Source organism: Esox lucius, chromosome 13 (genome assembly GCF_011004845.1).
Source record: "Esox lucius isolate fEsoLuc1 chromosome 13, fEsoLuc1.pri, whole genome shotgun sequence".
Lineage (NCBI taxonomy): Eukaryota > Metazoa > Chordata > Actinopteri > Esociformes > Esocidae > Esox > Esox lucius.
The window spans coordinates 19,365,491-19,379,697 of record NC_047581.1 but is presented as its reverse complement, the minus strand read 5'-3'; the positions used below and the strand labels follow the sequence as shown (position 1 = coordinate 19,379,697).

Here is a 14,207-nt window from a genome sequence, read left to right as displayed (position 1 = left end):
AAGGGGGTATTTCAGAAAGTGGGTTACGTGAAAACCTAAAGTTAGTTGACTCAGAGTTGCTGGAAGCTCTGGGTTTACGGTTTCAAAGAGCCAGTTCAGCGTTTCTCTGAGTCAGTTACTATGGCAACATACTCTGTGAAGCTAACCTGCTCACTAGCAGGTTTTATTAAACTAACCCTAATTTTGTCCTACTCTAACTGAAACCTGCCATCTGAATGTGCCAGACACGGCTTGTTCTCTCGAAGAGCCAGTTGATATTGAAGCACAAAAACTCTGTAGAAATCTGTCAGGAGAGGGTGATCAGACCTCACTTGGATGTTTCATCACTCCCTGATGATTATCTGTTTGAGCATTACCTTTTTTCTGCACAATCAATCATTTATCTCAAGACAGGCTCCAGGATGAAATGACTGAGGGGAAATGTTTTTATCATTTTTATCAATATAACATTGGTGACACTGAGCATATTTCCAATGCAACAGTCTGTCGGGCTATCAAAGATGTGATCCTGGCATTGAAACGTTTACTGTACACCTTTGTAGTGTTTCCAAGTCACAGACCCACAAGACTCATCAAAGAAAAATTCCACAGAATTGCAGGTCTCAGTCTAAGCAGTAATCAATTTATTTAATATGAAGCTTTGAGACTTGAAGCACAAATCAGTGAATATTTTAGTGTTTCCAGGTGTGATTGGCTGCATAGATAGCGCTCATACTCCTATCACAGCTCCTTCAGTAAATGAAGGAGACTATGTGAACAGGAAGTCTTTCCATAGAATGAATGTGCAGGTAGGCCAACAAAGAATTTTACTTTTTGAGAATTGTACTTTTTATGCTTAGAAAATGTCAGTTACTTCTTAAATATCACGTTGAATGCGGCCACTGAAAGCTGTTGAATTAGGTAGGGGAGGCTAAACAACACAATTGCTTGTACAGAAATGATACTTTTCCTGTTTGAAGTATATATTTCTTCTTCAGTTGCTGCCAAGTACATTTTGTGCCTGTTGGGTTGCACCTGCATAAATATTACACCCACATACATTATATAAATGTTTAATGAGTAGAACACTCTAGATTAAACTTTTCTTTTTTCCAATTAATACACACGCATTGTCTCGGTCAGCAATTTTCTGCCACACCAGCTCATGTTCTTTTTCTGCTACTGTATTACTTGTTTTCTTTAATATATACTAATTCTGCATATGCATTCAATCATATTTCTAACTCCACTCAGGAGAAGTAGGGCGTTCAAGACCTTTTTCTCCTGCTGCCATGGTCACTCATTATCTCCTCATGCTTGTGCTTTACTCAGGGTTAACTTAACTAAATAGTCAGAACTGAGTTTTACCACCTGTTCTGTAACTGTTAACTGAGTTTCACAGCTCAGAGTCAGCGAACACAGAGTTGGGATTTAAACTCAGTAAGTTATCTCTGCTTTCTGAAATACCCCCTAAATGTCTTATTTGTTATTGTCAAACATCTCCCAATTACTTCCCTTTGTGACATCAACATAATAAAAGTGACCTGGTCATAGTTGGCATAGTTGAATCTAGGCTTACTATTAAAAAAGTTACCATACACGTATTGCATATGTGGGACAAAGAAGTTGTTAGTCCTAGAATATCCTATGTAACTTGACTAAGTATGACTCCTGAACAAATGTAGGCTTGCCTAAACAAAGAACCTGAATAAATATGCCACAACTATATTGTTATTTCTAAACATTTGTAGGATATTCAAGTTTAGTAATTATTAGTAAGACTCATAACACAACGAAATGTTGAAGGGAGTGAATGCTTATGCAATCCACTACTATTGACAACATGTGTGAGATTAATAGCATGATTTGCTCAAATTCTGTGTGAAATAAATTCTCATATGGCCTATATTGAATTGAAATATTATGCAGAATTATTGTATTTGTTTGGTGTGTGGTACATGATGCGTCTGTCCCTGAGCCTCATTTTGAAGGTAGCAGGGTTGTGTACCGCCGTCAATAATGCACTACACCAAATACTAATAGTATATAGTAATAGCTAATACTAATTGTTCAATGACACAGAGTAGCGAAAATACAGTATAATCCAACCGAAGAGCATAGTGTTACAAATATTTTGAACTGTAAAACAAAAACGCTTTCAGGATGAGTTAGTAAATCCAAAGACGTGAAGTGCACGTGACGTGATCAGTGAGTGACCTGTATTGTAAAACAAGGCATAACGACAACAGACACAACGACATCGACCATTTGAACAAAACATAGAAATTACAGTTTCGCCATAATGTCCCCAGTCATAGCCAACCGCCTCGGCGACTGGTGGCAATTGAAACAAACGCCCACTATCTGTGGAGCAGTAATTTCAGCTAGTTAGCTAACTGGCTTTTCTTCGCTGGCTAGGTGGTCCAGGGCATTAAAATATAGGTGCTAGAAAGGAAGACGAAATCTATACATACTCAGAACACAAACTCACCCGTTGTAGCTCATCGGTTGCTAGCGGTTAGACGGACACAACAAAAACACCCCAATGCATGGGTTTAGAATTTGGCGGTATAAATGTCATAACAAAGACGCTACAAGAGAGTGAAGACAACCAACTCATCCGGACTTTTGAAAATTAAGGCCTCTACTGAATATTTTAGCTATTGGAAACAACCTATAAATATTACAATTTTGAAAACCTTTCTGATAAGTGTTGCGTAACTACTTCATTGTATATGGACGAACAAATAAGTTTTCATACTTATTTGCACTTTCTAGACCTACTGGTCTTGTTCTCAGAACAAGAGGAAGCTCATTGTAATTGTTAGCTGTCTTTGCAATATTCAACAGTCTTTGGTATGTTGCGCGTGCGCAAAATTGACGGGTGATGCGGGCAGACTGACCTCAGAGGAAGCGAAACATCTTTGGATTTTGAGTTTATGTGAGTAGGATGTTGGCAACCATCTTCGAGGTTTGTTAGCGTCAACAAATGAACTTGTGGCGAGCAGACAAACGAACATCTCCATAAATTCTACCTAATATTAATCGAACAGGTTAAATACTGAATCCAAGATCTTTGAAAGTGTAATGTTGTTCTTCAAGTTCACGTAGTGTGTTAATTTTGGGGGGTTTCTACTATTCACTCCCAGTCCCAGAATGACTGCGGTTACAGTAGTAATATAACCAATGGGTGTTATTACATTAAATCCTATACCTGGAACCTTATTTTGTAGGATTAGAATTAGCTTCACATTTGCAATGTCAAATATACAAGACCATATCAAATATTAAAACTTTTTCTGAGACAACTCCTTTACTATATGGCTGTTTTCAGCATTACCGTATAGATTAAAGATGAATTCCAATATAATTGGAATGAATTCCAAGATAATAGGTACCCAAAATTGGTTTACTAGATATGCAGATATATGCCCCATGTAATAAAAAACACTTCAAACTTGGAATTTAATGGCTATAGTATGACAGTGATTGTACTAGATAAATCACAAATAAACCACATATTATCCAGACCAAAATGAGAGGTTTAAAAAGACCAGAACTTGCACCATGTGCTGGTGCCTCTTTAGAGAGCTTGCCTGTAAACTAACATTTTGTTTCACATTTTCATAAAGTAATGGCTGGCAACATTCACTTAAAAGCTGTAGCATGATCTCATATAAATTGCAGATTTTTACTGTCTTTTGAGTCCTGACCTCAAGCAGGTACATTCAAGCAAGCAGAACTATGCTGAAAGAATTGTTGTAGAAATATAAATGTATCTTGTTTTTCTGTTATCCATTTTTCTTCTCTCAAATTTTTTTTATTTCCAATTTGCAATTATGACCTTGCAGAACTCCATATCCACTGTGGGAGAGTTGAATTTTGAGTGGTGTCCTCTGATGCCAAGACATTCTGCTTTTTATCACAGCCACTCAACCACTGGCACACACAAACTTAAAGAAAAGGCATTCTCCCAGCCACAAATGAAGACGGAAGTTTGGTGCCAGTCATATCACAAGGAGTAATTAGAGGTTGACAGCCCCATCTGACACTTACCGGTACACACAAATTTGTGTTGACAGTTCTTGCTGTCCTCTTGGCACTATTAGATTAGTTTCATCTGTATTGTCATTGAACAGTACGAGTACAGAACAACAAAATGTAGTTAGCATGTTACCAAAAGTCCAAATAGAAATACCTGTATCAACTGAAAACTTCCATTATCAGACTTTGCAAGGCAGTGTCAGAGTAGTACAAAGGGAATAGTGCAACAAGGTTCCTGAGAGGCGGGGGGTATGGTTAGTGATGGGTCACAGAGTTCCCTGAATTCTTTGGGTCACAGAGTTATGCAGTGTTACAGTATATGGGAAGAAACTGTTCCTGAGCCTGCTGGTGCGGGATTGAAGAGACCTGTACCGCCTGCCTGATGGTAGGAGGACAAACAGTTTGTGGCATGTGTGTGAAGGGTCCTGTGTGCCCAGCGCAGACACCGCTTGCACTGGAGGTCTGAGATGGCAGGAAGCTGGGCACCAGTGGTGTGCAGGGCGGTTTTCACCACCCGTTTCAGGGCCTTCCGGTCAGCTACGGAGCAACCACTAAACCACACTGTGGCACAGTTTGTAAGAATGCTCTTGATTGTGCTGTGGTAAAAGTTCACAAGGATCTTGGAGGACAGGTGGTCTTTGTTCAGCCTCCTAAAAAGTGCAGGCGCAATGGTTGTGGTCTTGAAGCACGTTGGGCCAACCGCCTGGGCCAGTTCTCTGGGTCACAGAGTTAATCAGGATTACAGTAGATGGGAAGAAACTCATCATTTTGGCCACTAGAGGGCTTCATTCCACTGTAAGCCCCATGGTGGTAAAGGAAACCTACTACTTGGTTCAGTGAGCCGAATAGTTTGGTTCCCTCCACGTATAAGTGAAGCTTCGTGCATTCAGATTTGTAGAAAATCTACTTAGAATCATTTAAACGTAAATATATATATTTTAAGTTGTCACAATGTCAGGTCGTTTAATGCAAGTTCGAATTTACTTTAAATGTTAACCAGTCGTCTTTGTTCGATTTGACCACGACACCAATCACGCACTGCAGAATGTTGACCAGATTTCCATTTCTGTGGTGAGTATTCACCAACCTTTATTTCCAGATAATCATCGTTTTACGCTTAAAATGCTGTACTTATCTGAGTGTGTAAATCATGGAGTCGAAATGTCTATTTCCTAGACGCGATTCGGTTCCCAGTATCATGAAAACAAAATCTATTCAAAAGAGACGATCGTTCGCGAACCACCCACCACAGTAGTCATGGGAGGTTCGACTCTTTCTACTGACTCTGATCTTTTCGAGACGTTCAGTAAAAGGTTCGATTCTTTTGAGTCATTTCGTTCATTTGAGTCAATAATGCCTAACCCCCCGCCCCCCTCGAATGCTCATCATCATAATGCCGTTTACGTGTCTTCTCTATCAAAAATCCAATACTACATTATTTACTGTACGAGAGCGCGTGCAATTATTAGTTGCAAACATGCATTTACAATGCTACTTTCTATATCAACTTTTCTTTGAGAACGTCAAACTAACAGCTGTTAGACGGAGCGATGGCTATGAGCTAGGTAGAACTCCGCTGGCAGACGTTCAAACGAACGATAAAACTGACCGAGTCAGTCGTTCACGAGTCTTTTTACTTCGGCAAAGGCTCAGTGTATGATCTGTGTTTATAATTACAATCAATAATCAACTACCACATTAATTATTTTAGAGCTACCATGTATCTAAATGTCTTTATTATGCTTTTGTCTTTGTCTATTTTTCTTTGCGAACGTTAAAACGAACAGCGTATGCCGTGGTTGGGTAGAACTCTGCTGCCAGCCGTTCAAATGAACGAAACAACCGTTCAATTGAACGATAAAACTGACAGTCAGTCGAGTCTTTTTACTTAGGCAAAGGCAGCGGCTCCGTACTTGTTTTCATATTTTCTTCATGGCATCAGTAATCAACTAACTATATTAATTATTATAGTCTGAGTTCAATGATCAGTTATAATTATGTTTCTGCCTTGATCTATCTTTCTCTGCGAATGCACATAGAAGTTGATCGGAGAACTGAGCTGGAGGACCGGGTAAGTGATCATGTTGTAGTAATCCGCTGTCAAACGTTGGAATGAACGATACAATTGAACCAGTCACTAGAAAAAGGACTCGTGAGTCCCGAGTCACTAAAAAGATTCGTTCAAAACGAACGATTCGTTCACGAACTGCACATCACTACACCACAGGGATACGTTTGGCGATACAGTAATCATTGCTGGAAGAGTCTTGGCTTACATCGAACGAAATTCAACGTTATCACTGAAATAACAACTAAATCGTATTTCCAAGGGTTTTTTCAAGTTTACCATGGCGGTAAGTGTTAAAAGGATACAAACAACGCACTACCATTGGCTTCATATACGCATTTATACTAACTAGGTCTTGCTATTTTAAAGATGTTGTTTCATCAAGATGGCGTCTTTTGCGTTGGCAGCCATGGCCGAGCATGTCCACAAGCCAAGCCCGAGATTGTTACCTACTATTTCGCAGCCTAGTAAACGACATCAACATATTCACTGACTAGATATAATTTGCACTAGTAACTAGGTTGATTTATCAGTTTGTTATATATTGATTTGTTTACGAAACTAACATTCCGCGTCTTAGTAATTGGCACCAACATAAACTGTAGTATGTGATGTAGCATCGCCTTCGTTAGCAAAGCCTTGCTAGCGTTAGTGATCTAACGTTAAGTGAGCTAGCCTGACTAGTAACTCATGGCACCGGTTACAATAACGTTATTTAAGAAAAAGCGTTTGTTACTATGGTACAATCCGCATTTATAAAGATGATAAAATGTTTTTAATAATTTTCGATCATTTCGATTGTTAATCAACTGGTAGGGCACAGACAAAGCAGCTAAATTCTTGGAAGATCAGCGGTGCAAATTTTTTTAATGATGTTCATATTATATTCATAGAACTAGAACCTGTTAGAAAGGTATTAGAATTACTATGCTAAATAATGTAAGATGGAATTTAAACTGATAGCAACTAAAATAGCTTTGTTACCAAAACAAGACTGGGTAACAGGTTAGATTACTTAATCAGAATGAGAGTTTGAAGAATAGGAAGTGTACGTTAGCCGCCTGCAGTAGCTTGGTTTGATACAATCAGAATGGGTCGTATATAATCAGAAGACAATGAGAAATGGGATAATGAGAAATGTAATAGGCCAGTGTAACCTGTTTATATTTCTCCCGCCCCTTATTTTGCTCCTATGGTCACTCCATCCCGGAATTAGGATTACAGCCCTTCCTCTGTCAGCTTGAATTTAGCTGCTTTTCTTGTTAGCTACAACATTTGATGTTACAGCATTGTCACATAAGATGTTTTGTGTCTTTAATATAAACCAGTTAGCAGTCATTTTGGGATAACATAACTTAAAATGTTTTGTTCAGAAACTGTCAAGTTTAACCTTTTACTTTGTTCAATTTAGGCAAGTGACGCCGATTCGACTGACCTGCTACCGTTGATGGGCTCTCTTTACACGGACAGAAGAAAACACATTATGGAATCATCCAAATTGTCCAGAAGCTCCAAACACCACCAGTCACGATCAAGGTCGCGCTCCGTTGACCGAAAGCGCAAATCAAGTAAGTTAAATGTCCTGAAATTGACTAAGCATAATGTTTGTAGCTCAAGTTAACAGATTTAGGTAATTTGCTAGGTCACATCTTCAGAACCCAGTCAAACTGGTCATTGCATTTGGCTTTGACATGAGGTCAGAACAACAGCTGTAACCTCTTGACATAACGGGCCAAAATAGTGAAGTACAAAGGGTGACTTATCAGTGGCAACACCAGCACAGTTTCTAGAATGGGTTTGGGTGTTTTTTGTGTTTGCAAACATTGTTATACGAGGGCAAGCATGGGGAATATTTCAAATACTTCATGGTTTAGCAAGCGTTAATAAGAGGCAGAATGGCGGGGTGAGAAGTGCTTCAGAGGACACATTTGACTCTCTCGCACTGTTGTTTTGACCAGGCAGCCACTTAATTATCATGCAAAGTTGTTACTTTTTTGAGCTAGTCCCAGTTTTAATCACAACATAGGCTATCCACGAGTCGTTCAGGGCCAAAGAATATTGTGTTGGGTCTGGGCAAAGAATGCATCCATTTACACATGCAGTGATAATTCAGAGATCAGAAACATGCTAATCAAGTGTTTTCTGATAACTCGATCGCAATTTAGGGGCAGCATGCTTACAACATTGGTTACTGAAACAAGCGAAGAAACCTTTCTGTATAAACAGATGTCATTTGCTAGCCTAGCTTTTTAGCTGATTTTGTCTAACTTCATTGTATTCTGTTAACTTTACATTCTTGAAGTTGCCCATTTATGCATGTATTATAAATGAGCTGTGTGACCACTTCCTAAGGTTTGTTGTTGATTTATAACTTTTGTAGTTAGGATAACTTAGCTGTCATGGTTATTCACTGTGATGTGGATAAGGGTATATCTCACGCACACACTATGAAAAGGCACACCTTGTCTTACATACTTAGAGACTGGGACTGCTTGTCTGAAAAATGGTAGCTAGCTGATGGAACAAAGTTAAATACCAAAAGAACAAGTGACCAACTCTCACACAGATTACTAAATCATTGCTAAGAAAAATGTAAAATGGTTGTTTTCAGGCTGGTTGTATGAAAGAATGAATGCATGATGTTTAATGTTCTTATTAGAGAAGAGCAGTGGACATCAATATTGTACCAGTGAACATCAATATTGTACCAGTGAACAGTGTACTCTTATCATACTGGGCATCACCGCATAAGATTGTGCCAATGTAAAAAAAAAAATATGTTTTTCTTTATCCTGCTTATAGTATACTAAAGAAATATATAAACGCTATGCAACAATGTTAATGAAAGATTCACTCAATCCAATGGATTTCACGTGGCTGTCAATCTAGATATGTCCATATTAAAATGTCTAGGATCTTTTGTTAGTGCATACAACATTGGACCAAGACACTACTTGTTTATATTTTGGTTCAAGATAAAAAGCAACACCACATAGACCCTGAGAGAGTTATTTTTTTTAATCAATAATTTTATTCATAGAATAATTGATTCAAAATAATTGATAGCTGCAGCCCTAATTGAAGCGGTTGTTGTTCTCACCAATACATTTTTTATTACTTTTGCAGGTGACAAAAAGCACAGACGAAGTCGGAGCAGGAGCAAAGAGGTAACTAATCTTAGTTCATTTTAGTGAACTAAAAGAACCGCATTGTCACCATCTTGAATGTCTAGTTTTTATTTTATCGTGGTAAGTATTAAACAGTGTAGGCTATTTTACATTAATCAAAGTTGATAAAGATTTCAATGGGTTTTGAAGATGGGCATGAAATTAGTGAAATGGAAGAATACATTTTATATATTGATATACATAAACATCCAGCTTGGACATCTGTCACTTTTACTATAACCATAGTAGATGGTGAAGATTGAATATGTAGGATTTTATTTGATAAATCCTGTGTGTAGATCACATGATAACATTTCTACAATAAATCATACTCAGCGTGCTAAAGCACGAAGAGACACTGAAATGAAGACGCTGCTGACATAGCAAAATAATATGCCTACTACTTGGACAGGTAACTATCAGTCATTCAAACTCACACTTGGCACCTAGAATTAAAGCAGTTGAAAATAACGAAAATTAACTTTTGCATTTTTTTACAGTCTTTAGTGGGTTCACATCACGCTGCATTGTCATTGAAATTAGTCTAAGACTGAAGTCTGCTGCCAGTAACCTTATTAATCCAACTCATTCTTCGCCCAGCTATGGATACTTTCTGGCTAAACGCACCTATAGATGGACGAAGGAATGACCTGTTTTATGAACTATTAAAGCTGCCCGATGATGTTCCGTGGTAACCTCCATTTCGTTTTAGGAACTAGGCTTTTAAAACCATTATTTTAAAACTTGATTGAAACTGGCTGTTCTTGTTGCATTTGAATAGGTGTAGGACTTTACGAAACCTTGACACCTTATGCACTATATGTTTGGGGATGTACTAGGCAAAGTACACTGGACTTGGAGGATAATTCATTTTGAAATATATCTCTAGTAAAAATATCACAGGAGAGGGGGAAAATGTGAACACACATTTAAAAAGCAGACTGCAAATGTTGCTCCAACAGTTTACACTTAACCTGGTCATGAGGGTTTTTCTTAATGAGGCAAATGTGCAGTATGACTGAATTGAGTAAGTTCTCAACATGCTTTAGTATTTTCTGTATAAAACCGTTGTACTAACTCTCTTTGTTGCACTATTTTCCTGAAAGAGACAACTTCTTCTTAAAACAGGCACGAAGGAGGGATTCTGAGAAACCATCAAAATCTCACAGCAAGCTGAGTGAGCAGCCAGAGCAGACTGAGAGGGGCAGGGAGAGACTGTCTGCTGAAAATGGGGAAGACCGACACCGGCGCAAAGATAAGAAGGGCCGGAGCCACTCCAGATCACACTCACGTGACAGGTGAGTTTAGGTTATGGGAAGTACTGCTTGATATCTTGATCTGTATTGCAAATCCCTCCCCCGTTTACATGTTTTTGTGTTCAGGGGTCATGAAAATCCTGTAAGTCAATGAATTAGAAAACTGTGTGTTCCAGACCACGAAACGTTTTTGACAATAAATGCTACATATTTTGGAAAAGTAATGGAAATGTATTTATTTTCTGTTTGTTACTGGGCTGTTACTCAGTTAAGTCAAACAAATGCATCAGTTGGGCAAGCCAATTCTGCAGAATGATCGATGTATGTGGCTAGTTTTCAGTATAGTTATTGGTGTAGTTGAGTTTCATCTGCACTTGAAAATACATCTGCATTGTTCATTTTTAATGGAATCGGAGAGCCGCCTGCCATTGCCGATTCCACATTAGTGCACACTTTCTACTTACTTGGAGGCACCGACAATTTTTTGATGTCATTTCATGAAATTCCACCCATGTCCTGATGAGTTTCTTTTCATGGGATTTCTTGTTTTCCCACAATTCTAGACGTCATCGCAGTAGAAGTCGGGAGAAAAGGAGGTCGCGGTCCCCACGGGATAAGAAGAAGAGGGGCAGGTCCCGGTCAGGTTCAAAGACCAAACATCGTCAGCGAAGCAGGAGTAAAAGCAGGTGGGTTTGATTTACTCCAGCTGAGACTGTCACTGGTAGCCATGACTGTTTGGTTCATGTTGCCACAATGTTATTTGGTCTTTTTTTTAAATATGTTTTGGGGTGCATTTGGACATGAAATTGAGGTCTTTGGGAGTAACTTGTTAATTATACAAAAGTGTTACCACTACACCCTGGGTCTGCACCGTATTGTTGTGTGTGCGTGCAAAAGTATATCATTCTGTGGATCTTAAAATGCAATGAGGTCTTGTTAGGGAACGGAAGAAGAAGACTGAAAAAGTGCGACGGAAAGAGAAGAGTCGTAGCAGGTCTGTAAGCCCCCCGGCTTTTCGGGGCAGGAACACTGCCATGGACGCACAGGAAGCCCTGGCCAGAAGGTACTACAGCAGCTTAGAGGAACTGTGAGGCTGAAGCTTTTGTCACTTGAGCATCTCTTTTAGGATAATGGACCGTCTTTCATTATCCTCCAAAAGCCTAGCTGACAAGCATGAACACCCTTAACTCTGTTCTATCTCTAGGTTGGAAAGGGCAAAGAAACTCCAGGAGCAGAAGGAAAAGGAGATGCTGGAAAAACAGCAACAGGATGTACCTGCAGGTGAGACACTTGTCATTGGCTATCAATTTCTTGTACAAATGTGTTCTATGCAGGTGAAGCCATTGACACCAGCCCCTGTCTGATTTCCACGTTCCTCTGTGTTTCTAGTACCAGCTCCCCTGCTGACTGACACAGTAGTGGCTGCGGCGGCAGCTGCTGCGGCTGCTGCTGCTGCCTCCAACCCGGTCCTCAACGTGGCAGCTCTCCTGGCCTCTGGGACCCAGGTCACCCCCCAGATTGCCATGGCCGCTCAGATGGCAGCCCTACAAGCCAAAACCTTAGCAGAGACTGGCATTGCTGTGCCCAGCTATTATAATCCCTCTGCTGTCAATCCTATGAAGTTTGCTGAGCAGGAGAAGAAGAGAAAGAAGCTTTGGCAGGGAAAGAAGGAAGGAGTAAGATTAAGCATTAATTTTAATTTACTCTTATTCACCAGTTAATCTCCAACACTGTCTATATTACTCCTATATCAGTTTTTATATATAGATGAATGTACTTTATTTTCTACCAATTGGTTGCAGTTCTTGAAGTTACTAATACATGCAAACTGTTTGTTTTGAAGGACAAGTCCCAGACAGCTGAGTTGTGGGAGAAGCTGAACTTTGGAAATAAGGACCAAAATGTTAAATTTCGTAAACTAATGGGCATCAAAGTATGTATAGTTGAATAATATTTTTTTGGTATATGAGTGTGAAATATGGTTTAGAACAAAATTTCAAGCACAGGTTTCTCTTCTATCAGGGAGAAGAGGAAGGTGAGGCCTCAAAGCCACTAAATGACGAAGGCCTGAAGACCCTGCAACAGCAGGAAGAGATGTTCCATAACCTTGATGTCCAGTACGAGATGGCCCGGTCACAGACCCACACTCAAAGGGGCATGGGACTAGGCTTTGGCTCTTCATTCTCACGGGGCATGGACACCATCTAATCCCAAACCATGCACTGGCTTGTCCTTGCTTTCTTCCTCATATAGGTCTCGCCACTCACAGCTAGCACTCACGCTTGCATGGATGTTGTTGCATTGGGTCTGTAATAATTTATTTAGAAACAATCTCACATCTTGGAACATTCTCATGTAAATAGATAGAAATCTGTACATCTTTCCAGAATTATGCAATAGTTTGACTGATCCTGGCTGGATTTAGAGTTCTGTTGTGATTGCATATCAGTTTCTTTTTTTTACTAAACTTGTATATTTCTGATGGTTTGACATGGAACAATATGTAGATGAAGTGAAATAATTCTGTTTACATTCATTTACCAAGAGGCTTTCAAAATTGATCTGAATTCTAATCAATTTGTAGCATTTATCTTTCTACTGAATTGAAATGTAAGACAGTGGATACTAGTAAAATGTCTACCAGCTGACAGCATCATGGAAGGAACAAAAACAACATACTGTTACATGTCCTTGAAATTAAAGTCTCTATGTTGATTAAGTCTTTCCTTGTTTTTGACCATTAATGCTTTTCAGAACTGCAATAAAAATATTTTGTGGGTCTAACAAGCAACCTATGAACTGGACATAAATGGTTGCCTTTTGTATATTTTAAACAGCATTTTGGCAATGATTTGGGTTTCACATAGAAGTACACTCACCTAAAGAATTATTAGGAACACCATACTAATACTGTGTTTGACCCCCTTTCGCCTTCAGAACTGCCTTAATTCTACGTGGCATTGATTCAACAAGGTGCTGAAAGCATTCTTTAGAAATGTTGGTCCATATTGATAGGATAGCATCTTGTTGTTGATGGAGATGTGTGGGATGCACATCCAGGGCACGAAGCTCCCATTCCACCACATCCCAAAGATGCTCTATTGGGTTGAGATCTGGTGACTGTGGGGGCCATTTCAGTACAGTGAACTCATTGTCATGTTCAAGAAAACAATTTGAAATGATTCGAGCTTTGTGATAGGGTGCGTTATCCTGCTGGAAGTAGCCATCAGAGGATGGGTACATGGTGGTCATAAAGGGATGGACATGGTCAGAAACAATGCTCAGGTAGGCCGGGACATTTAAATGATGCCCAATTGGCACTAAGGGACCTAAAGTGTGCCAAGAAAACATCCCCCACACCATTACACCACCACCACCAGCCTGCACAGTGGTAACAAGGCATGATGGATCCATGTTCTCATTCTGTTTATGCCAATTTCTGACTACCATCTGAATGTCTCAACAGAAATCGAGACTCATCAGACCAGGCAACGTTCTTCCAGTCTTCAACTGTCCAATTTTGGTGAGCTCGTGCAAATTGTAGGCTCTTTTACCTATTTGTAGTGGAGATGAGTGGTACCCGGTGGGGTCTTCTGCTGATGTAGCCTATCTGCCTCAAGGTTGTGCGTGTTGTGCCTTCACAAATGCTTTGCTGCATACCTCGGTTGTAACGAGTGGTTATTTCAGTCAAAG

At 39.5% G+C, this 14,207-nt stretch overlaps 2 protein-coding genes across 2 annotated transcripts in view; one reads left to right on the top strand and one right to left on the bottom strand.

Moving 5' to 3' along the window:
* The window catches only part of kntc1 (kinetochore associated 1), a 35,399-nt gene extending 32,779 nt beyond the window's left edge, over positions 1–2,620 (bottom strand). The window contains exon 1 of the mRNA XM_029124870.2: positions 2,471–2,620. The gene's annotated coding sequence lies outside the window, so the exon portion shown is untranslated. The remainder of the gene's footprint in view (positions 1–2,470) is intronic.
* A 3,591-nt stretch (positions 2,621–6,211) lies between these two features.
* On the top strand, positions 6,212–13,236 carry rsrc2 (arginine/serine-rich coiled-coil 2). The gene is made up of 10 exons (XM_010897341.5): positions 6,212–6,377; positions 7,503–7,659; positions 9,218–9,258; positions 10,387–10,556; positions 11,078–11,200; positions 11,455–11,577; positions 11,719–11,795; positions 11,904–12,190; positions 12,358–12,447; positions 12,537–13,236. The coding sequence occupies exons 1-10, from the start codon at positions 6,372–6,374 to the stop codon at positions 12,720–12,722; spliced, it is 1,260 nt and encodes a 419-aa protein (XP_010895643.1). The 5' UTR covers positions 6,212–6,371; the 3' UTR covers positions 12,723–13,236.
* Positions 13,237–14,207: the final 971 nt, after the last annotated feature.

Bases quoted from the DNA above. Each gene is read 5' to 3' on its own strand.
- rsrc2 (XM_010897341.5), top strand. The intron at 9,259-10,386 runs GTAACTAATCTT...TTCTTAAAACAG, and splicing joins GTCGGAGCAGGAGCAAAGAG to GCACGAAGGAGGGATTCTGA. The intron at 11,796-11,903 runs GTGAGACACTTG...CTGTGTTTCTAG, and splicing joins GCAACAGGATGTACCTGCAG to TACCAGCTCCCCTGCTGACT.